Genomic DNA, 25,828 nt, shown 5'->3' on the forward strand with positions numbered 1-25,828 from the left:
ACCCACCACTAGCTCAATGCCTCTCTGTTGACCACTACCCTCACTTACGTCAGCTTCAGCCTTTCTTCTGGTAAGTTATTATTTTTAACTATACCACCCTGAGGGCTCGATTTTACGAAGCTGCCAGAAACGTCACTCCTCCCTCCCCCTCCCTTTTCTCTGTCTTTTTTCCCTGCCCTCAGGCCTGGCGGCAGAGCACCTGTCTGTTCTTTCTTGTGGGCAGCTAGACTGACCAGAGGTAGGGAGCGGCCTTGGGGGGAGGATTCTGCAGATCTGGGCAGTTCCATTTGGTATTTAAATATATAGCTTGTTTGCAGAGCAAATACAATACTACCCACACATTCACGTACTGGACGAAACTGTAAGTTTACACGGGGCCGATCCAGCCTCGTGTGGTTCTGGTATTACAGCAGCACAATTGATGAACAGGTGCTACAAAGCTCATTGGTTTCATCAACGCAGCATAGAAAACAGTGGAACTTGCAGGCAGTCGCAAATGAAAGTGTTACAGAGGACTATGGAGGGCTGCAATAGGACAACCAGTAGACAGATACACGTGCAAGGAGGCAGACTTGAGTTAGAGGGGGCTCCACCTGTGATAGAAATGAAGATAATCGATGTTTTAATTTTATTCTCAAATGCGTACATTGCATCTTTTATTGATAATATCAGGTGGTAATATTATTGTGTGTGATAACCGATTTTATCAAACAATAAAAAATTGCCACTATATACCACTAATAAGAAATAAAAATAGAGAACAGACCATACCACGAAATTTCAGTAGTCTGTCTAAGGCAATTAAGTTGAAAAAGAAAGAGGGCAATGTTGTAAAAGTTAAGGGCAATACGCCCCAAAGCAGTCTTTAGTTCTGGCATGGCAGCACCGCTGTCACCAGATCGTATGTGATCATCCTAAAAAAGAGTTTGAGGAGTACGACAGAGGGTCTCTACTCCCCCCACATGTTGGTGGACAGGAGCTCATGGTGTGGTTGGGCAGAAGGTGTGTACCTCCACAGAAAAGTGCTTTTCCTGCATGCAGCAGTTTGTCCAACTGTTTGAGCCAGGAGTGGTATAGCTGCCTAGGGAAGGCTCACCACAAGCATTAAGTACCAATTTCAGGGCACACACATGGCACTGTGATGCTGTTAAGGAATCTTAGATAAATAGATAATTTGCAGTGACTGATTTTCTCTGGCAGCATCACAGATCACCTTCCCATCATCTGCATTAGACCTGAGAGTGAAGCTGTGTGTTTAAGAGGCCCAGAGCTTCATTTATCTACTTGAATACTTAAGTCTGCCTTGACCATGCAATTGTTGGCGACCTTTTGTTATCAATAAAGAAGAGCTTTCACAAGGGCTTAGACTCCACCCACATGTTGGTTTCTCCGAGTAGAGGATTTGATTTGACCGAAGTTGTTTTCTTCCACCACCACTAAAAGAGTACTTCTATTGAACGTTTGGCATGTGGTAAAACTTATACTCAATACAGCTAACCTGAGTTAGTTATGGTGACTAGCTAAAGGTAAAGGCAATAGGCCTGATGTATATATTGTGAAAAGCATATGCTAAGGTCAGTAGTTATTTTAAGGTACCCAGGTATTTTGTTACATGGAACCTCACAGATTACCTTAGTGGGAAAAGGTGTTGGTTACCCCCTATGACAAAGATGGATATATAATAAATAATGATAATTCCAATTTGTAAAGCGCAAACATATCACCCCTTAAGGGTTTCAAGGTGCCGGGGGTTGTCGGGGAGATTAAGTGAGCTATTGCCTAGAGTCACATGATGCTGAGTTGAACTGCTGCTGTCGCGGGGATCAAACAGTGACCCGTGCTCCAAAGTCAGACAATCTGGCTGCTGCACCCCACGTCTCCCTAGGATATAGGAGACTTTCACTTTGAGAATCCTTGTAAGGCCCTCCTAGGGGAGATAGTATTTTGCTTAGCCAACTGTAGTTTTATTTACCTTTCTAATTGTATGACTGGTATATGCAACTGGGGAGTACGACAGGATGTTGCTGACCCGCTTTCGCCTGGGGAATTTTCACACATTTACAAGTTTTCCAGATATAAATGATTCGGTTAGAACCATGGGCGATGATATGTCCCAACAGTCTACAATGCACATCATTTTATTCTGTAAATTTTATACAGCTCCGAGGAAAAGATGGATTGTACCGATTTTAAAGTTTTTAGGCCTGAGACAACGTCGACCAGCCTTTTTAACATTACAAATTCTAGAGCATGAAATGTTTACTAGCTGTCTAGCAATGTTTTGAAATGTGATAAGATTTAGGAAATCAATGTAGAATATGAACCTGGATTTTATCATATGATATTCATTTCATTTTTAAATTGAATTTTATTCATTGGTTTTAATGATCGTAAAACAATATATAAAGTGTACCTTTATGATTTACATTTTAAATTGAATAAAGCCTGTATTGAATTGAATTGAATTGTATGACTGTGTGCCTTGTAGAAAAAGCTTTTACTCAAAAGAGTAGGCCTGTATTAGTTTTGGTGAAAAGCTATCGGCCTGCCTGGTGCACTGCGAAACATTATGTGCAATGCCATAGGTCTGATCTGCTTATTATGAAATGTTTTGACAAGGGCAGTAGGCCTCGCTTATTTATTTTGAAAAATATTTGTTAAAGTCAGTAGATTTTTAACAATTGGTTGTTATCACTTTGTGTTATAGATGATAGAGAGGCATCGTTTTACATGTAATCTCACAATTTACTGTAGTAGGCAAGGGTTTTGGTGTTGGCCACCCACTCTGAAACACCCAGGGAGTAGGTGATTTAATGTAATAATTATTTTTAGAACCTGTTGAGAGGGACTTTATGTTTTTTGCCAACTTTAACTCTGTACGTATTTGTAATTTTATAGCTTATTGGATGATGCCTACCAGTTTGTGCACATTTGGTAGGCCTGTTTTTTCTATAGTGTCAAGCGATTGACTATAGGCCTTATCAGTTCACTGGTAAAAGTTATGTCTGATTCTTTGGGTGTAATCTACTCATAATGAAAAGTTATGACAAAGCAAGTAGGCATGACTTATAGTGAAAAGTATTTGTTAAAGGCAATATGCTTTTAAGAGTGGATTGTTATTACACAGTGCTAAAGCCTGTAGGCAGGTATTTTGTTAGACAGAATCTCACAGTCTATAGTAGAAGACAAGGGTTTTGGTGTTAATGATCCACATGGACAAACCACAGGGATAGAAGATCTATACTATGGTAATCCTAAATAAGCTCTTTAGTGGGAATTTACATTTATTTTTTGGGGCAACTGTGATTGTGTACATATTTGTAATGTTAATATTGTATACCCGATGGTTGCCTTACAGAAAAACACTTCCCCTACACAGTAGGTCTGTGTTGGTTATAGAGATAAATGGTATGATAAGGAAGGGTTTGCCTGACGTTGATTGTGAAAAGCCTATGTTAGAGTTAATAGGCATTTAAGGGTGAATTGGTATTATTCTGTATTAAAACCAATAGATAGGTGTTTAGTTACATTTAATATCAGAGATTGCAATAGTAGGCAAGGATTTTGGTGTTGATTACCCCCTCTGCCCAACTTTGGGTTTAGAAATTGTGCCTAAGCTCAATACAGTAGGCTTGAGTTGGTTATGGTGACAAGCCAATGATAACAGCTATAGCCCGAGTGGTTGACTAGGAAAATGTATTTCAGATACTATTGGTATGATCTGTTTAATTTTAAAACTTATGATAAAGACAGTAGGCCTGATTTATTTAGTATGTAAACATATGTTAACAGGCATTTAAGGGGGGTTGTTTTTGCATCATGTTAAAGCCTGCAGTCAGGTATTTTGCTACACAAAATCATACAGATTACCTTTGTAAGGAAGGATTTTGGTATTGGCTACCCCCTCTAACAAACTCTAAGGGAGGTCAAAGATTTGCATTGTAATAATTCTTGTTAGAATCTCCTTGGAATGCCTGACAGGCTTAGCTGTCTATCAGGATTGTGTTATAATAATCATTAGATAATACATCCATCCATATATATAAACTTATATGCATGTAGATACTTGGAGGAGGGCCCTTGGGTCAATCTTCTTCAGCCATTGGTTAGTCATTGTATCATTTACCTTCTGCTTCTATCCTGTGCAGCGTAATGCATGGAGTAATGGTTCAACCTACATCACTCATTGGCTCTTCTGCCTCATTAGGATGGCTCTCTAGGATGCCTAGAAATTATAGCCCCATATGTGGCATCACTGCTGCTTGTTACCATCCAGCCGAAAAGGCAGAGCAAACAACCACTTACTGAGGCAGTAGTTATAGCGTTTTCATATGTAAAATATTTTATCAACAGCAGCTATAACATGAACAGTAGCCGTACAAACTTCCCTCGTATATGCAATATCTACTTTGCATGCAGCAGCAATTCATGTTTCACCCTTACATACATGCTCTACATAACACAGCTGCTTTTTATCATGTTGCCTCCACATTCAGCCATGATGCAAGGCCTAATCCCTCAGTAGTTCTTAGTTTGAATAACTACGTTGTTGAGTAACTGGACCACCTTGACTGCAGATGTTCATAAAGCATTGGCAGGCGAGCAAATCTGCTGCTGCTGAGACTTTTCGGTTCAGGGGCATGGCAGATGTGAAATGGCTAATATTCCATAGTGGTTTGCTCAGAGGCTCCACACTTTCTGCATCCCCGCAATCACAGGCTCTTCTGGTTCAGCAGTGCTTAATTTGATCCGGTGGTTGCAGGTGGGATCCACCAGCACATTTGTTTCGGTACCGGCACTTATTTTGACCCATAACTAGAGGAAAGGGGCAAGTCAAAGAAAAAGAAAGATGGAAAAAACATGAGAAAAGTAGGGCGCAGGGACAGAAAAGAACCCACGAGATGGAGGGGCAGGGAGAGACTGGTGGTGACTTAAAGAGGCATGAGGTGAAGCAGCCTTGGTATTCGCCTCTCTGAAATTCAATAGTGCCGGCCGTGGGCTTCAGATCAAAACTTTGGGCCCTGACACTTATTATTTTACAACTTATGCTCTGTGGGTCAGGGACTGGAACAGTGGGCAGGGAGCCAGTAGAATATCCTTACCACCTCTTTGGTACCATTTGCTTGCACGTCCTTCCACCCAAAAAGGAAAGCCGCGATGAGCATGTGAATGACTTGGCGTAGCTCACAATGGAGAGATAAATGGATGAGGGGGGGTAGAGGGTTTTAGATATTTGACATAAGTGCTTGGAGTAGTGTGTGAGATGGAAAAGGAACTACCCCAGAAGTAGAGAAAGGGGTTACTGCAGTGCTCAAAAGCTGAGGTATATAGGCTCTGACAGGATACCTTATTGTTAAATCACTTTTAAACTGATGCACACATTTCAGCTTGTAAAGTAGTAGGAGACACTTACAATAAGTCCTATTGGCAAGAGAAGGGTAGCACCTGACTGTGTAGAGTGTGCCCTGATAATTAAGCCCTATTGGAAATCTTTTGCAGTAGGTCAAACACTCAAAACCAGATTGACACCGAAAGGAAATCTGAAGAAATGAACTATAGCTGTAATACTTGGCGTAACACACCTCCAATAGAAAGTTTTGGTCTAGTTCCATCTAGAAGAGCAAAAAAACATCTTTTGCCATAATGTTTCAAATCATAAATGGCTCTTAAATTTAGTATGCACCTCACCCCAAGGATCCTGAGCCAGGTTTTTGTTCGGACCAGAGCTGAATAGCAACAGCAGAGAAGCGGAGCGGGCAGAGGATGCCGAGGAAAAAAAAAAAAGCTCCTGAGAGCGCCCGAAGCGGCCCCAACCCGCTTGCACCTCGCACGGTCCGACGGTGCTACGGTGACTCGGTGCCTCGGTGAGCCAAACCGGGCTTTGAGTGCCAGACCCGGATCTAGTAGCAGCCTGAGTGCAGAGCAGGAGCGGGAGCGGATAGACGCCAAAAAGAATGCTCCGCCGCTCTAACAACCCCCTGCGGATTGCGCCGACTGCACCACTCAGGACTCCCATCAAGCTGAGCCTGTGGAAGCCTGAGCAAGCATCTGAAGCACCCGACGCCCGGACACCCAGAGCACCCGGACATCTGACACGGGAGGGAGAGGTGAACTGGACGTGGTACGTGCCTACTGACATCCACCCACGCGCCAGGCACCCCAGGCAAGTTACAGCAGCGAGCCACGGTGCACTAAAGGGCTGACGGGACAGAGCTGGCAGAGCGCGGCAGCAGGGAGAATAACAAGCAGAGAGCTAAGGTCGGGCTGCCGGGCACACATGAAGCGAGTGGCGTGAGACAGAGACCTGCTGAGAGGCGAAAGCAGCAGGAGGAGAAAAAGCAGAGGGAGGACAAGGAAAAGCCCCGGGGGGACCAAAGAAAGAAACTCTACCGGTCGGGCTGAGCTGGGCTGGGCTGGGCCGTGTTAAGGCCAGAAAAGATGGAGGAAAGGTCTGACCTTCCCCTATTTGTCCCGAAGAGTCTCTATTGGCGCAGAGATTGTGCAGAGATTGCAGCCTTAACCTTACAGCGCTAGTGGTGAAGTGGTGAAGTGAACAGGGGATAAAGCGAATGAAGAACACGTACTGAAAGGAGGAGTGCTTTAGTACTTAGTCATATTCCCCTAGGATCTTGCCATTTGCCATCCACCCACCCGTATGTAAGGTCTGCGAGGACTAGGAAAGACACAGGCCTAATCGATCAAAGAAAATCACAGAGGAGAGTGGAGTGAAGGTAGAAGGCACTCCATCTCACCACATCACCTTGGAGCAAGAGCAGAGCACTGCTGCTATTAGTAGTGACTACAGAGTGAGTCCCCAGGCGCGCTTGCCGAAGCAACTCATCTAGACTGGGTGCGGCTAGCGATCGCCAGGTGAGCCCTGCTCTCTGACCACTCCATCCTGCTCCCCGCCATATCTCCATTTCTCACCCACAGTTGGCTGTGTGCGCAAAAATTATTAATAGATCTTTTGACGCAAAATGGCATATAAAAAATTTAGATCGCGTACAATTTTTATGAAAAGACTAGGAACAGAACAAGCAATAAGAAGGAGCGCCGGAAAGATCGCACATTTAGGAAAAACTGATTCAAATTACGGTATAACTAAATTCTTTACAAAACAAAATACAAAGGAGCAGGAAAAAACACAACGTAAAGACGAAACAGAACTAGGGAAAGAACCTGAAAAGAAAGGGGAGGTCCCTAACAACTTCACCCAAGGGCAAACCGGATGCGAGGAAACCTTAAACAGTAACTCTGAAAGTGTGGAAGAGCTAAATAGTAAATCTTTAAACATGGAATCCTTAAAATCAGAAGTACATCAAGCCTGACAAATTATAGAATTTGATATCACTTGCCCAGATATAAGTATTAAGGACCTTGTTTTTAGTCTGGTCCCACAAAAGGAGCTGCCAAAAACTCAGATCAGTACACCCCAAAAGTCATATGACCCAGAAGGGTCTCTCTCACTCACCAGATTTTTTATTATCTAAATCTATAGACCCCCCTCAAGCATACACATCAGTGGCTAAAGCCCTATGCTCACTACAAAGAATCTTGGAATCAGTTCTCTCCCATTTAGGGAACATTCTGGAAAACTCAGATCAGATGCTGGATACCCAATTAGGAATGTTAAAATATCTAGTAGAAAAAAAGGAGGAAACAACAAACAAAAAAACAATCTCCTGCAGGAAAAGAAGAAAAACAGAGGAAAACTGTCTTAAATCAAAAGCCCTTTCACCTACAGTAGAAGACACTACATTAAAGAAAGAAATACTCAAACAGGAAGGAGTAAACAGAAAATTAATAAGGAAACAAATATACAAACTTATTCCCTAAGGAAACTCTTTAAGGACCCAAAAGTGACTGAAACAAAACAGCCAAGCACTGCATATTACCCAATCTTTACCAAACATAAATCCAAAATCTCATCAAAATCAAGTACCACTCCAGTGACCAAACAAAAGGCAACAGCAATAAGCCAGCAGTCTCCCCCACCCCAGAAATCTTGTAAAAAAAGAGCAGACTAAATAAAATCAGTCGGAAACATGCAAAGAAAAGGGCAACAAGAAGGTTCGCAAAACAGAAGAGCCGGAAAACAAGGTTTCTAAAAATGTTACCCCTCGATTCTTTGACCTCAGGAAAAGAGAATGGACCAGAACCAAAAGCAACCATGACAAAAAAAGATCTGATTTCTTCACTTAAAAAGCAAAGGGCAAATTCCACTCTTAACACTATCGCCCTAAGTTTTGAACCTATAACGAATGTAAGTCAAATGCTGGAACAAAAGGACATCCAACTACAGAACCAATCGATAAGGAATAATTCTGCTCAGACGCTGAAGATCTTACCATGCAGTGTTGAAATTACGGACATATTTCCCTCAGCCGAAGAACCCCTAAATAGAGAGAGAATAATAAATCTACTCCATAGAATTCAACTGCTACAGTCACTAGCAAGAAAGGAAATAAAATTAGTAACTTTCCCAGAAAGAACTAAAACCACAACAGCTGTCGTAGAATTTTGGTCACCAGTAATTCCAGGAATTATACTAAAAGAAAGTGAGACTTCACACAAATATGGATTCGACTTGGCCACAGTAAAAAATAAAAATGAAAAATCAGTAGAAACCATCAAAATTATAAATCAGCACCTTTATAAAAATCGAAATCACACAAGCAGTGCCTCAAACCTCTATAAAGAAAATATAACAGTCTCGATTACGAATGGAGTAAGGAGAAGTTGGACCAAAAATATGCAAAAAAAGGAAAATATAGCCACCGAAAATACATGGGCATGGATAGCAGAGAATTTAAACAGCAATAAACAGGAACAGGAAAACAAGAGCCCTTTTTAACAATTGTTTGACCATCTCCTCCTGGAACATAGCTGAGAAAACCCAGGAGAAATTAGCAATAATTACAAAAGAAAGACTGGGAATTGTGGTCTTACAAGAGACCTGGGCAACCTCAACGTTTGACCATCCCGATTACACAGTATATGACACTCCAGCAGAACTAGTCGTCTGAGGACATGCAAAAGGAAGGATAGCATTTCTCCTGTCTGAAGAATATTACTGGGACCAAGAAATCATCCCTATGAGCTCAAAGAACATCCAATGCATCAAGTTCAAACTAGGGTTGGATCGGAGGGAAAGTTCAAACAAATTGCTCATTTTTAATGTTTATATTCCCCCGGGACCTAAAAAGAACGCATTAGTTATAGAAATATTTGAGGGTATCGAAAAGGTGGTAGAAGACCAAGATTTTCCGTCAGTTCTCCTAGCAGGCGACTTCAACAGGCAAATATCTGACGACATATTAGAAAAATGGGAGTATGGAGAAAAACAAGAAGCTTTGGCAATACCTATCCCACAATTTCGAATAGGCATCAAAGCCGACAAAAGAGGGAACATTTTATTATCATCACTTCCTATCCTGAACGGAGTAATATTAAATGGCAATACAGAAGGAGATATCCCAACCTCCTATACAAGAAAAGGTAACCACAATTCCTCGATTATTTATTATATGATTTGTAGTCTAGACATGTTCGGATCCGCTTTACAATTAAACATCAAGTTCAAGAAAGGAAGTGATCATGCAATATTACACTTAAAAACAGACTTAAGACTAAAATCCTCATCTCCTGGGCACATCACAGACGCGGAAAGTACAGTACTGGTAAACCAGGCCCAAGGGCGGCTGTCGTGGAATCCTAGATCATTTAACAAAATTACACAAATAATAGAGAAGGAACAACTCCTACAGACTACTCACTCAACTAACCCAATAACAAACTTTGAGGCTGTAGTCATTAACCTGACTCAACTTATGCAGAAAATCTCAAAACAACGAAAAAATAACAGACGGAGTCCAGATATACAGTCAATAGAATTAAACAAACTAATAAGGGCACAATTTCTTCAATTTTCCGAAATAAGGAAATGTGAAATTAACAAACTAAAAAATCGCCGAAGGAGAGAAAAAGAAAAAAAGGAAAACACGATACAGGACAAAAAATTGGCGGAACTACAAACAGCAGCAAAACAAAATGATAAACGCTCCTGTTGGAAAATAATTGCTACTGGAACGGGTACAAAAAAATTACTACAAGCAAATCCAGTCCCGCCATTGGAATGGGAAATATATTTAACCAACTTATACTAAACAAATGAAAACACAGAAATCAAGACACCTTTGCAAACCAAGAGTGGAAGGGAAGAAAGTAAAGGTAAAGAGGCTCCATCGCCTCTCCAAACTGAAGGTTACATAAAAAAGGCAAGATCATCGGCAGCAATGGGACCAGACCAAATTCCCATTAAGGTCCTGAAAAGTAACCCTAAAGAGCGGAGCAAGCTTTTAGGCAGCCCTTTCTTCTACATATTCGAAACATGGGAAATCCCAAAGTCCTAGAAAGGGAGTATCATTATCCCAATACACAAGAAGGGCTCCAGACTGTTGCCCTGTAATTATCGGCAGATAGCTCTTCTAGACGCAACTGGGAAGATATTTGCAGCAGCTGTCTTAGAACATCTTAAAGAGTGGGCATTTTCATCTGGTGTAATTCCGGTAAATCAAGGCGGGTTCAGAACTAAACATTCGGTCATTGACCATATAGCAGTACTACAAACGATAATGGACAAATATGTCATTAAAAAATCCCAGGTAGTGTATGGAGTCTTTGTCGACTTTACGACTGCATTTGACAGGGTAGACAGAGACACGCTATGGAAAAAACTCCAAAGAATGGGAATTCCGGATAACTTCCTTCAATTAATAATATCACTGTACTCAGGGACATGGTGTCAAGTCCAAATGGGGAGGGAGAAGGGTCTCACTAGCCCAGTACCTACTCCTAACAGTCTGCGGCAAGGGTGCATCCTAACTCCCTTACTGTTCTCTCTGTACCTTAGTGACTTGCCAGAAAGACTTAATCAGGTCAATAATTTCCCCCCTAAAATTGCATCTTATAAAATCCATACTCTGATGTACGCAGACGACGTAGTCATTTTAGATCTGACTCCTTTTGGTCTGCAAAGGAATTTGCAGGCACTCACTAAATATACGGAAGAAAACTATCTAATACCTAGCGTCACTAAAACAAAAATCGTTCCATTTAGAGGAAGGAAGCGATATGCTAATTACAACTGGTCTTTAGGGGGAAAACCTTTGGAAATAGTAAAGGAGTATACATATTTAGGGAGACTCTTTTCACAATCGTTGCAGAACTTGCCCCATTTACAAAATCTCGTCCGTAAACTTGATGTCCATCTAGGGGCTCTTCAACGACTTTACTCCTCCACTGGAAAAAGACACTTTTCATCACTTTTACAAATATATAGCTCAAAGATTCGGTATTATCATATGCCATAGAATATATTCCTATAAGCCAATGGAAACAACTCAACCTGAAAGAAGGGAAAGCCCTCCGGAAACTGACCAAGACGTCACAAGCTGTGCTGGTACAAGCCCTTCGTCTTGAACTTTCATTAGTCAGTTCTTTTGCAAGAGGGATCACTAACATAATAAGATGGGCATATAACCTTGTTTATGAGGATCAGGGAACTCCACGATCCCTACTAAAAACTGAAACATTTGAGCAAGAACTTTCGAATTATGTATTTAGTAAAAATGTCTCTACCGCTTTTAAACTATCTAAGGTTACCCTCGACATGCTAAAATCATGGACTCCAGCACATCTGAAACTTTTTTTAAAACATTTAACTCCAAGGTTAAGTATGGATCTCAATATCCAACATTGCACCAAGCTATCATTGTACAAACAATATGCGGAAACTATTGTATTTAAGAAAATGCAACAGTATATCTCTTTTAATTTAAAGCACGGAGTCAGGCAAAGTATTTTATTGCTCCGACTAGGGATACTGCCTTTGAAATCATTTACATATAAGTGGTATCCAAAGGAAAAGGTGTCTAGTCTTTGTGATTTATGTAAAGGCGGAGTGCAAGATTTAGAACATGTGTTATTCGCTTGCCCAAAGTGATTGTCACAGAGACTAGAAAAAGATTCTTAAAACCAATAAGAACAAAATGCAAAATTAACTCTGTTCAGAACCTGATTCTTCTTTGTAAGGAACCGCCTAATGAATTTGTGTCTATTAATATGTTCAAATTTTTTAACTCATTGTTTACTTTGTATTAGAATGACAATTTTACTATTTAAATGTAAATTTTAGATGTAAAAATGTTGTTGTTCTCAGTTGAGAACTAAATCAAATAAACTTAAACTTGAAACTTTAGTATGGGGAATAGTATAGCATTAGTGGCGACTACGTCTGGCTGTGGAATAGAAACTTCTTTCTAACATTCGATATTGGTAAATGAGGACCAAAGCATGCCACATTCTGTCCCATCGAAAGTGAAGTACCCATTGATAACGATGCCATTGTAATAATGCATATTTTGTTAGTTCATACAAAACAATGACAGGTTTTACATTGAAACAAATGTTGTACAATGCAAACATATTGCTTGAAATGCTTTATTTGCATGCCACAATTTTTACTGAATATGTGAATCACCTTGAGGTGCGTGCCACCTGCTCCTGACTACTTTTTTGTGATTTTCTGAAGCAGCCTTTCTTAACAATTTTTGTTCCCCGAGTAGGTATATATAATGAATACACAATGTAACCCGCCTTTTCTTACAATACTATACTTTTTCACAGGAGGTTCATAAAGCCAAACTTGCTACAAATAGCAGCAATTAGAACTGGGATTGAGAAGGAAATTTAGCCAAGACAGGTATGGAGCCATAGATATACTTTGATTTCATTTCACTATGGTACACCACCTGGCTTGTTTTATTTTTGCAGTTAATTTTCACCTACATTTTTTTGTGTGCGAAGCCACGCACTATCATTTCCCGCACGTGAAACATCTGAGCATTCATCATTCTATGGTTTGCAATTCATCGAGTCAAGCATCATTTTCTGTATACATACACACCAAAAAGAAATGATTTTTTTGTGCCAAATCATGTTAGTGATTGAAAATCATTGCTGTTTCAATCACCCGTGTAATGTATACTAATAAACTATGACATGATGTGTAATGTGGAATAAACTGAATAACTTAGGGTTTCTAATGCTCATAAAGCCATTTTGTTTTAGAATTTTTTTTTTATGGCTGTTTTATAACAAGTACCAACAAGTGTGAGCACTGAATTACATCCTGTATTATCAACTGATTAACACCCCTTAGTGTTAGTGGTGGGTCATTTTATGGTTTTTGAATGCATGGTTGCTTTCCATTGCTATAGTATTTGATGGAAGTTAATGCTTTGTAGAAGTGAAATGCTATCAAGTTGATAAATTCAGTTCTTGGCACTACTTCTGATAACGATGTCTTGACTTGAGTGGTACACAAGTTTCAGCCAGATGACAAATTCTTTCCAAAGTTCTTTACCAGTGTACAAGTCAACGATGTCTCCACCGAAGTTTACAGTGTTCAAGACGTGCTGTGACTTCATGCACCATTTGTGCATGACGCTCAAATCCAAGTAATGTAAATAGTGCCCCCTCATACACCCGGAGTCGATCTAGGACAGTGAAGGAAAGCTGTATGTAGCCAAACACCAAATAAAGTCCAGGGCGTCGCATAAGTTCCACTCCTCCTACAATTCAAGGGTGCAGACTCGTTCCTGCTCCTGTGACAAGTGCTCTTAGCCGTCAAGGTCCTTGATTAAGTTCTAATTGAAATCCAAGAAGAAGAATAGGAATTTGAAGGAGGACTTAAACTCATCCCTCTTCTCTGAAGAGAAGTCAGGAGGGCTTCAAGGTCAATCAATCTCAATCCCAATTGCTGAGCCGATTCCCCAGCTGGTCTCATTGCGCCCCGAATTTCCCAGGCCATCCGTGACACTACAACAGATTGAGGCCATGTTGCACATATTTGGCACACTTCTGTTTCCTTCTGGTACGCCTTTAGGCCTCATGGATCAATAGGGGTCTCCAGATGGATTACTTCCAGCGGATCGATCTCTAGCACCTTCCATGGCACTTGAACCTGCCTCTGGTTCCTCACTGACTCTGGTGCCAAGTTCTATTCCAGTTCCTTCTCAGTTGACTTTGATCCCAACATTTCCTGCGCAGAAAATCGAGCCTTTGCCCACTCCTGTACCCTACCGTGAGCCGAATCTGCTTCAACCCCGACCAAACCTTTCCCCTACTCCATTGCACCTCAACTCCATTCGCTCTGATTTCGACAAGACAATTCCCTATTCATCAGAGGGTTCATTTCTTTTTGGCTTGGACTCTGATCAAACTGATAATGATGATGGGTATGTTTTACCCCAACACTACGATGATGACGAGGATATATATGAACTTACAGGAGGCAGACAACTGGCTAACTCCTCTGATCCCGGTTTGGTTTTTACCCATTTGTCCGCCAACAAAGGAGAGACCATCATTTGCCGTGTAGATTGGGATGTGCAACCGAGGTCCTGGCCCTACAGCTTCCTTCAGCTGAAGTTAAGACAATTTTCCCAACTAAGGTTTTGCATGCGAGACCAGCCTCCTCTGAGCCCTTGCTTCCATTTAATGAGGTCCTAACTGAACTCTTGTAGGTACTTGGGCGAAGACTTGCTCATGTCCACCGGTGCACAGCTAGGTGGCCAGGCACCGCAGACCGGTGCCGGGCAACCCAGACTCCCTTGCACAGCACCCGGCTCCTGAGAGTTTGTGCTCTAAACTTCCACCAGCAAAGTCAACTCAAATGCATTTCCCATGACACCGTCATAGAGGAGGTCGAAACAGACTGAGGCATTGAATATGCGTATGTTCTCTCCTGCCAGTTTGCAGTTGAGGTCAGTGTGGTCTGCCTCTTAGGCCACTATACATACGCCCTCTGGGAAATGCCAAGAAATATCTTGATGGTGGTCTCGGGGTGTTTTGGGTCTCTTTGGCTCAAGTCATTCAAGATCATCAGGAACCTGCTAGAATATGCCATTATGGGTCGCCTGGAGACTACTGACTGCTTTGGGCATGTGGTGGGCACTAGGGTGCCATGCCTGGATGAGATCAATTTTTCTGGAGGCCTGCAATCTTCTCTAAAGGGTATGCCCTTTCATGGCCCTGCCTCTGCTAAAAGGTTGATTATGCCATTGAACACTTAAAACAAAGCAGAGCCACAGTGTGTTCCATGGGCCTTTCTACTGCTCCCTAACAGATTCCTCAGTCCTGACCCTTTTGAGAATAGTCCAGAGGGCTGGCATATAGATACGGCAAGGCCAAGCCACCACTGCAGCAGGCACTCCACCCCTTTCTGTGCTTGCCATGGACATAAAGTAGACAATGTGCAAACCACCAGTCCACCCAGCCCTCTGCTCAGTGGCATCAGACTTAAAAATGCTTTAGCTTCCTCTTCACTGCAAACATCAACAGATATTCTCTTCCAGGGTGACAGGCCAATACATCTGACCAATGGGTCCTCGGATCAACCTGAAGGGCTACACTTTTCCCTTCCTTTTAAACCCACTTCACTTTCCTCCCACATTAGAGAGGGTTTCAGAGGAACACCTATTCATCTTGCTGCAGGTGGTGGAACTCTACTGGCCAAAGGTGCCCTCGTGAGGGCGCTGGCCTTGGTAGTACTCCCACTATTTCCTTGTACCGAAGGACGACGGGGGTTTTGTCCTATTTTGGATCTCCTTCCTCTGAATGCCTTCTTAAGGAAGAACAAATTCCATATGCTCACTCTGGCGCAAATCCTCTCTTTTGTGAATCTTGGCTGACTTGATGCTTGTCTTGGACCTGGAGGATGCTACTTTCATGTGCCCGTCCTGTAGGCCCTCAGATGACACCTATGGTTTCAAGGTCAGTTGGGAGCAGTTCAGTTTCCTGTGCTCCCTTTTAGCCTTACCAGTGATCCCTTATTGTTCACAAAAGTGATGGCCATCTTTGCTACCCATCAGAGGTTGGGGATACCAGTTTTCTCCTGCCTTGATAACTGGCTGTTGAAGGTGAGCTCGGCATGGTCGTCGAGCACTTTCAGACAGCAATCCTCATTATAAGGGTTCTTGATCAACAAGCCAAATTCACAACTGACTCCTTCACAAAGGATTTCCCTTTGTATGAGCCGTTCTGGATATGGTGCCCTTCAGGGTCTTTCCTCCTCAGATCCAGGATATGTGGGCTATCGTTTAATTGAACTTTTAATTGGCAGCAAGTACGAATGTCGATTTTAATGCCCAAGGAATTGTAATTTAAGACCCTCTTTCATTGAAAAGTCATATTTTAAGTCACAATTCTAAAAATGCCACTTTTAGAAAGTTGGCATTTTCTTGTCCCAACCATTTGGTGCTGGCAGCCTGTTTCCTGGCTCACATGAATAGGTGTAACTGGCAGTTGCTCTTTGTGTATTGCTCCAAGCAGAGATACACAGGAGAATAGGTGTTGGCAGGATGTGCATTCTCTGGCTTGAGGAGGAGCTGTCACCTACCACACTAACACATCTCAAAGGCTCTGCCTGAGCACACTAGTCTTTTGTGGCCCAAGTAAAGCTCGGGCCAGGGCAGCGAGGCAGGAAATTCCAAACACATCTGGGAGTGGAAACCTGGAAACCTCCAGAACATTCTCCTACTTCAAAGTGGGTACCAGGTATAAATATTGGACCTTCTGGCCCAACTCTTCAGTGCACCTGTGGAAGACTTTGAGGGACTGCTATGCTGCTCTGCAAGAAGACTGCTACTTTGTTGCCCACTGCCTGAGGTTAAGGGCTGGACCTACATCTTGAACCCAGAACTACCAGAGTGGCTCCAAGGGCTGGCCTCCTGTTCAGAGACTCTGGTATGAAAAAAAGCTTCCAGCCACCTTGAACAAAGTTCCTGGACTCTGCTGTGAGTCCTACCCTCCCCCTCCCCCCTCCAAGTCATGCCACCCCAGTCTGAGCCTAGCTGTGGTCGGAACTGACGCAGCTCAACACATCTCCTTGCAGCTCCTATTCAGAACCTCCTCAGCACGACTCATACCCATCTCCAGACTTCTCATTGCAGTCCGCAGCCTTCTGAGAGCTGCCGCTGCCAATGCATCCTCGACGCAGGCTTTCGCAATGCAAGGCCCTCGTTGATGGTATACATACATACAGTACGCTGCATCACAGCCCTGCAGCTTCCTCAGAACTGCCACTTCATGACACATCTACGAAGCGGGATATCTCCATGCAGCGCAAACCAGGATTTAACATACTTTGTTCAGCGGGCCTAAGTTGGTCCCTACATCTCGCCCTTGCACCATCACGGTTGTCCTGAACTTGTGACTTTGTCCTGGTCTTAAGCAACCTGATAACCACAGTTGGTGCTTTGTGCTTCTGGGCACTATTTTTACTTGGACAAATAATGTTTTAAATTTTACTCTATTTTTTAAATTTGTGTGGGATTTTTCCTATGTTGTGTTTTCACTTTATTATTGTTTGAAGTATTGCATAAATACTTTACACATTGCCTCTAAGTTAAGCCAGACTTCTTTGTGCCAAGCTACCATAGGGTTGAGCACAGGTTAATTTGGGGTTTGCTTGTGTCTCACCCTGACAGATTGTGCTAGCTGCTTGAGTAGGTTTGCTTCAGGTTGCACATATCTTTAGATCTAATTAAAATGGTACTAAAAGTGAGGGCTTCATACAAATCATTGCAGCAAATAAGATCCTGAATTCATGGTTTATGTAACAATTTGAGACCTCTAGATGAAGCCATTGCTGTACTTCACCTAACCATTATTGGTGACATAGTTAGAAATTTTCTGGATATGACAGGACTTGCTCAATATAGCCCAACAATGTCACAACTAAGTCTTTCTTTAAAGAACTTTCATCATTTTGGACTTGGACAGTGTGTTAAATGCTGACCCCAAAACTTGGCAAGCATGCGACATCGCCACGCCAGGGAAAGAAATCAGCCTCTGATTGGATGTAATATGTCCAGGTGCAATCCAAGAAGGGGTAACATTTCTTTAATCCCATTAAAATGAATTTACCTTTATCCATTACAACAGTAAAGACTTGTGTTTAAGAAATTATGCAATCTATGTTTTGCTTTCCACCTAGGAATTCATGGTGTTAGTGAACAAGAACCATCCTTAGAGTGAAATCTCATATAGCAACATGAACTTTGTAAGAAGACAGCACTCTGCTGTAGCTTAGACAATTGCTATCATGTATATACTTCATTGTATCTATCAGTTGGTAGCATTATATTGTTGCACAAGAAATTATACCCGTTCTGTCTTTGAAGTTGTTGATGAATAAAAATGTCGTACCCCCTGGAAATTGTCCCCAATTGTTCTCATTTGCAAAGCAGAAAGTTAACCTTTAGAACTTCCCTTACTGCTGAAACATAACTCAGGATTGCCATCCAAAGGCTTAAGTGCAGACCAGGAGGACCGGTAATGTCCTTGGATGGGTATCGATATCAGTAATAAGCCCAGAAAGTCTCCTAGAACTCTGCAGTAGCTATAGGGTAAAATGCGCCAAGCATGGACGAATAGCTACAAATTTGATGCTTTATGAATAACTGTTGTTTCTGATGGATACTTCTAAGGGCAGATTCTTCAACTTAAAAACCTTCTCCGGTGCCAGACTGGATCTGGAAAAATTTCTTCAGCAGTGCTCCCACACCCTATTTGGTGGTGGTGTGAGGCTCCACATTGGCTCTCTAATGCACTGGAAGTGACGGAGTGGAGCTCCATATAAGTGCCCCCTGCCCCCCCAGTCTGTCTCCCCACCCTCACCCCCTTCTTCTTCCCCCCCTTCCCACACAGTCACATTACCTTTTCATCTGAGCTTTCTGACGTGGGTCTGGAGTTCTGCTCCCAATTTCTTCGACCTTCCGACATCGTCTTGAAAGCGAATTCCAGTGAGCTAGGGAATGGCATCTCCTCCCAGAACTGCAGGTTTCAAACCATACAACAACTGCCGAAAATAGATGTCTTGCAAGAGTTGTATGTCTCTGGGCTTGGGTCACGATTTGAAGTTGTGCAACAAATATGTCCTCAAGCACCCAAAGGAGATCCCGGAACCGGGTGGCAAAGCTGTAAATTTCTGAACACAAGAAGTAGTTGTTTCCTTCGCATTAGTCCCTTTCCAAGTCAGAGACATGGGCTCTGTCTCGCCTCCTCATCAGTTTCCTTGAGCACTAAATGTTGTGCTCGTGTCTTCCACTTAGTCAAAATCGACATTCCAGCACAACCATAAAAAATCAAAATAGGACTCGACCCAGTCATGCCACTCTGAACCTGAAGCGAAGGCTCAAGGGCCTTATGATGTGAGTGGGTCACCTTCAATGTATTCGGTCGTGGAACATATTCCTCCAAATATCCCAGTGTGCCTGGAGTTTCCTGGGGCATCAGCAACACTGCAGCAGATTGAAGCCTTCAAAGAGGCCATGCTGCAGATTTTTGGTGAGCTTTCGATTCCCTCTTGTGAGCCCTTGAGCCCCGGTGAACTGTAGGGCCACCCCATCTGGGTATTGCCATCCTGGGTGACATATGACCCCTTGCGACCCACTAAGTCACTGGTACAGGATCCCAGTCTGGCTCCAAGATCTGCTTCGGTCCTTTTCACATAGACCCTGCTACAGACACCACTGGTACTGAAAGAGGATCTGATACTGATGTCAGACACCAAATTAGCATTAGCTTGATCTTGACTGATTTTGTTCTACAAGACTACAAACGTGCAACCCCTCATCGTACACCCTGAATCTGTGAGAGCGTACATGTCAGCAGAGGCTCCATTATCTTTTGGATTCTGAATTAGATCAAAGGACAACCCACAATGTAGTTGGTGATCGGATGGCTTTCTATCCCCTATCTATATAGTATTTTTCTACATGGATTGGCAAGAGGCCAGTGGGCTTGACACCTTTCCTGGGATAAGGCTTGACCCGCCCCTTGGGCCACCAAGGGAAAACGGTTGAGGTTCTGAATTTAATGCTGCCATTGGCCAAGTCCAAAAGAAATGGCCTGAAAAAAATGTACATCCTGGGCCAGATACCTCTGACCCTTGCTGCCTTTTAGTGAGGCCCTCACAGACACCTTAATGGCTACTTCTTCAAAGATCTGTTCCTGGCCACTGGTAAATCGGCAGGTGACCATGTGTCATAGGCCAGCTACTAGTGGCAATCCTGTTTTTCCCTATCAAACATCCTACTCCAGAGAGACTTGTGGTTCAGGCTTCAACAGGTAAAGTGAATCCTAATTCATTCCCCTCAATTTCTCTTGATAGGGAATCCAAGAGGATTGAGTCTCTAGGTATGCATATCTTTTCCTGTGCCAGTCTGAAATTGTTGTCTTTTAATGCTATTTGCTTATTGGATCATTAATTTATGCACTTGCCCTGTTCAACAAGTACAGTTAGATCTTGCTGGCGGTCCTGAAAGACCTTAGGGCTTCTTTGAAACGATTCATGATGGATAACACACATCCAAATGGATCATACCTACTGGTCTAAACACTACTGATTGGCTGGAGAGGGCATGTGACACAAATGTTGTACGGGGATGTTGAGGCCACCCTTATGGATATGCCCTTTGATGGGCTGCTCCTTTTGGGTGAGAAAACAGACTCTGTTTTGGAGTACTTTAAGGAAATTAAAGCCACAGCTAACTCTTTGGGTTTGTTGTCCCTCGCCAAGCAGTTCACAGAGCAATTCAAAAAGTTCAGAGGCTACTCCAGCTGTCTGGGGTATAGGCAAAAACACTCTCCCCAATCGTTGCTGTAATCACTTCAGTCTTTACGATGCCATGGACATGGTTGGGCAGGAAGCATCAGGGCCACCAGATGCATCAGTCCTCTCATTCCTCTTCCACTGCTGTAACAACCACTAAACCACCATAGTTTCTTTTAGTGGCGCAAACCCATCCAGTGGGGGGGCAGGAACCATAATTTCCTCCCATGGTGGCGATGCATCTCGTCTGACGTTCAGCATGGCTATGCCCTGCCTTTTCATTTTGCCCCAGCAAATATTCCCCCACATCAGAGCAAATTTCATAGGATAACCTGTCCGTTCTGCTGCAAGAGATGCAAGTGTTACTCTCCAAGAATGTTATTGAGAGATTACCTGACTCAGATATTGAGGAGCGTTGTAACTCACTATTTCATATGTGATGAAGGAGGACAGGGGTCTCGGATCTGTTTGGGACCTGTGGCCCATACAGGCCGTCCTGTGGAAGGGCAAATGCTGGCCTAGATCCTGTCTGTCCTGGTCTCGGGTTACTGTATGATGTCCTTGGACCTCCAGGGTTTGTATTTTCATATACCCATCCTGCAGTCCGGCAGACGTTACATGCAGTTCAAGGTAGGCCAGGAACTTTCAGTTTGCCTTGCTTACTTTTGGACTCAACATTTCCCCTCAGTTATTCATGAAAGTGATGGCAGTGGTCACTGCCCACTTTTAAGGGCAAGTATACAAGTTTCCCCTACCTTGACGACTCGCTGTTGAAGGCGGGCCATCCACAGTGAGTTATAGACCACCTCCATGCGAAGGCAAACTTCCTTACATTGTTGAAGTTCACTAGCAATTAGCTGAAGTTGCACCTAACTCCTTTGCACAGGCTTCCTTTCATCTGCGCTATCCTGGACACAGTGCAGTTCAGGGAATTCCCTCAATTGTAGTGAATCCAGTACATTAGGGATATGATCCTGATGTTTGAGCCTAGGATCTCAGTGAGAGCAGCTCTACGGATTCTTGGCTTTTTAGCCTCCTGCATCCTCCCCAGCTATTTAGGGGGCACATGCGGGCTCTGTAGTGGAATCTAAAATTCCAATGGGCCCAGCATAAAGGAGATTTGACAGATGTCATCCAGATTTCAGAGGAGGTGGCTCACGATCTGCAGTGGTGGCTGCTGGAAGGCAATTGGTTCACCAGCAGGCCCCTCTTGCTTCCCCACCCAGAGGTGACAGTGGTTGCAGACACTTCCCTGTTGGACTCTGGTCTCTGACAGAAGCCTGGCTCCATATCAGACTATTGTAGTTGCATGACATTTGTCTGGCTCTGAAGGCTTATCAGCCATCCATTAAAGGGAGGCTAATGTGGGTTCTCATGGACAACACCACCACCATGTCGTATTGCAATATGTAGGAGAGAGTGGGTTCTTGGGTCCTGTGTCAGGAGGCACTTGGCCTTTGGAGTTGAGTGGAGCATCAGAGCATGTTCCAGATCTCAAACCACCTGGCAGGGTCTGTGAATGCCAGAACGGACATATTGAGCAAGCGGTACACGACAGACCATGAGTGACTTCTACATCCTAAGGCGGCGCAGGGCATCTTCTCAAAAGTGGGCGGAACCTGGGCTATATCTTTTCTCCGCCATCAAGACCAAGCAATGTTGAAAGTTTTGTGCATTTGAGTTGCTGCAAGAACACTCAATTGGAGATATGCTCTGGCTGGAATGGAACACAGGACTTTTGCACGCCTTGCTGCCTCTGCCTTCCTGCCTAGAGTTCAGAATAAGGTCAAGAACTTCCAGGCCCAAGTCATCCTGGCAGTTCTGCTTTGGGCCAAGGTAGTGGTACCTGGTACATTTAGGCATGAGCATCTGTCCTCTGATCAGACTACCATTTCGAGAGAATCTTCTATTGCAGTAACATTGCATGGTCATTTAGCCTAATATGTGCAATGTACACCTGCATGCCTGGAGATTGAGCAGCAGCAACTAACTGCATTTGATCTGCTGCCTGAGGTGGTGGACGCCATGCTGGTCGACAGATGTCCTTCTGTGAAAGGCATGTATGCCAGACACTGTGACAAATTTGTGGCTGCTGTGGTGCTTGCAAGACAGATCTCTTACAAACAAGGTTGTCGGATGTTCTTTTGTTTGTTTTATCTTAGGCTCAGCATGATTTTGCAGTAAGCACTATTAAAGTTGATTTGTCTGCCTTTCAGCATTTCGACGCTTATGAGACCAACCGCCCTTGTTTCAATGAGATTTTTTAAATGTTTGCCATACATGTTCCCTCCCAAATCGCTGGTCATTCCACAAGGGAACCTTAATTTGGCCTTGACGTTTCTCATGTGTACGCCCTTCAAGCCAATGCACAGTTGCTTGCAGCATCTCCTGACTTTTAAGACTGTATTCTTCATCACGATTACCTCTGCTCATTGCATGAGTGAACTTGAGGCACTTTCAGTGCAACCGCCGTGCATCACCTTTTCCCAGACAAACTGGTGTTGAGGTCTTGGGCTGGCTTCTTGCTAAAAGTCATGGTTCCCTATCACGTTGTGAAATCTATCACAGTGAATGTTCTTTGATCCCCTTCACCCCTTGTAAAAGGAGGAGAGGGTCCATTGGCTGGACCGCAAAAGAGCTTCAAGCTTTTACATTGGATGTACCAAGTAACAATATGTGCAAAATCCACTTTTTTGGGTATGAAAGGGAAAGCTGTGTACCCTGTTGAGATGGATAGTGCTCTGAATCAAGATCTGCTATGCACTGGACAAGAAGCAGCTTCCAGAAGGTCTACTAGGGCTGAGGCTCGCTACCACTGCTTTGGCTCATGGAGTGCTTGTCTTTTACATCTGCCAGGCTGCGACTTGGACATTCATGCACAAGTTCAGGAAGCATTACTCTCTTCACACCCAGGTTCCATGGGAGGGGCCCTTTGCCTACTCTGTCCTGCAGGATGTTTTGGTTTGAGTCTTCCACAGGCAGTCATCATGGAAAGATACTGCTTGGTATGTGTGTGAGAAATCTGCAGTTTGAAATATCCATCAGAAGAAGGAGTTACTTACTTCCAGTAGTGCTCTTTTGCTGGATACTCTGTCTAACCACAGATTTCTCACTGCCCTCCCACCTCCCTGGTCTGTGGAGTGGCCTATTTTGTAATCAACCACAAATGTTCCAAGTTAGTATTCAGCACACTGGTTCCAACAATTGTTAAAGCTTTGCGTCTGAGGGTGCGGCAAGAGAAAACAAAAAGCTACATATAAGTGCTGAAATCAGTCACTTCCAGGCCAGTATGGCGCGAACGTGGAGCTGCACAGTGACACCTAGCGGTGGATGGGAGCACTGCTGAAGAAAGGTTTCCAGATTCAGTCTGGCACCTGGGAAGTATTCTAAGATGAGGGATTCTTGGCGAGTTCGAGTATCCTACCAGAATGTGTGTTACCAAAGGTAAGTGACTTTTTCTGAGTGGTTTAACTTACCAAATGCCATTTTAATATGGTGGTCAAATCTCAGGCTCTGAAGAGGTTGTCCGTGTCATAAAGCCAACATATGCCGAGGACAGAGTCATAAAAACATTAATCATAGATGTTGAGATGTAATAACTCCTTTCGGTCCATCTCAATGTAAAGCTGTCTAAAATGTATTTTTGTTCATTAGCATGTCTACGCTGTAGAATGAGAGTCACATGATGCAAGGTTTCAGTGACATCCCCTTCTTTCAGCCAAACACTACAGTATGCGAATGATAGGTGGGAGTCTTAGAACAAGTGTGTAGAATTTACTATCGCCCAACGCTCAGGTCATATTGTCTGGGGTCAGGAAACAACACCTTTTATTGTTTATTTTGTCCACTGAATAAGGAATTCCAAACCCCTGAAGCACAAACCATTTGGCTCCCAAATCAATTTATTTTTGGAGGGCTATACATGTAAGTTTGTGGGTGTGCACAACCTCACAAGGCATTCAGCCTGGAGTTACCACTTTCCTCCTGTTTCCTGCCCTTGATTGAGTTTGCTTACATAAAAATCTTCTCGAGAGTAAATCCTTGTATGAGTAAAAACTGACTTTTGCACTTGTAAGCTATTCTTACATGAGCAAATAGGTTTGAGAATAGGGCTCATAACAGTTTGACTGTCACAAGACGCTGCCGCGACATCTAGTAGCATATAATACTTAAGAGGCACAAAGTGATTTGCCAAAGAATTACACAATGTGGTCAGTTGGAGATTGTCTGACTGTCAGTGTTCTTGTTGCTCTTCATTAGGCACTAGACCATGTATATAATCTAGTTTTATTTATAGTGATATTGTGTGGAATCAAGTGAATGCTTAAAAGTAAATTTGCTTTAGCATTTTACAAAACAGATCCTCAGAAACTAAAGTAACAAAGATAGTAATGCAATGGTGTAGTTAAAAGAAGTGTATATCTGAACTCTTCTATAACCAGAACCCTGGCACTACAAAGGCACAGACGTATTTACAGCCCTACTGTGATTTAAAAAAAAAAAACTACTTTAGCAGAAGGTATTCATTCAGGGAGCCAGTGAATAGTCAGTGGTATGTTCAGTGTTTGGTATAATTAGAGCTTTGCTTAAATCCAAACCCCAGCATAACATCAACCCTGGCATAATCGGAGTGGATATTATCAGAGATCTTATATAAGAGTAATGGCATAATTGGTGACCTCACTGCATGACATCAAATGGCTCAAGTTGATTTCTTCCTTTTAGGTTGAGGATTCGAGGCCTCTTGTATATACTTTTGTATATACTTTAGTATATACTTATATGTGTATGTACTTTGTGGGCTCTGGAGATCAGCCCTAGGACTTGTCTGCTTCCGCTTAGGGACTGCTTTTTCTGTTCCACTGCCTCTATTTAACTGTCTTGATAGAAAACGACTAGGTGAGGTTAGTAAAATACCAGAATGGCTTTCTGCTTAGGGACTTTCTTTTTTTAATGATTCTGGCAACTGCCTCTATTTAACTTTCTTGATAGAAAGCGACCAGCAGAGGTCAGTAAAACACCAGAATCACTTTAGTATTCTCTAGATTCCAGTCCATAGAAATTGTCTTCCATGAGCACCCGTAGACAATAATATTTTTTTCAAATCTTGTATTTTCAGTGATATGACCAACAAAGGCCCTGCTTTTA

General features: G+C 43.0%; 1 protein-coding gene across 7 annotated transcripts in view; it reads left to right on the forward strand.

The window, feature by feature from the left end:
* PHF14 (PHD finger protein 14) overlaps window positions 1-25,828 on the forward strand; it is a 1,035,579-nt gene that overhangs the window by 898,794 nt on the left and 110,957 nt on the right. For 2 of the 7 annotated variants that reach the window (XM_085630769.1, XM_085630767.1), the window contains exon 19: window positions 12,688-12,763. The exons of the other annotated variants lie outside the window; for them this stretch is intronic. In XM_085630769.1, coding sequence (XP_085486895.1) covers window positions 12,688-12,729 — 42 coding nt within the window. In that variant the 3' untranslated portion in view covers window positions 12,730-12,763. The remainder of the gene's footprint in view (window positions 1-12,687; window positions 12,764-25,828) is intronic. 7 annotated transcript variants of the gene reach the window in all.

This window comes from Triturus cristatus, chromosome 10 (genome assembly GCF_964204655.1).
Source record: "Triturus cristatus chromosome 10, aTriCri1.1, whole genome shotgun sequence".
NCBI lineage: Eukaryota > Metazoa > Chordata > Amphibia > Caudata > Salamandridae > Triturus > Triturus cristatus.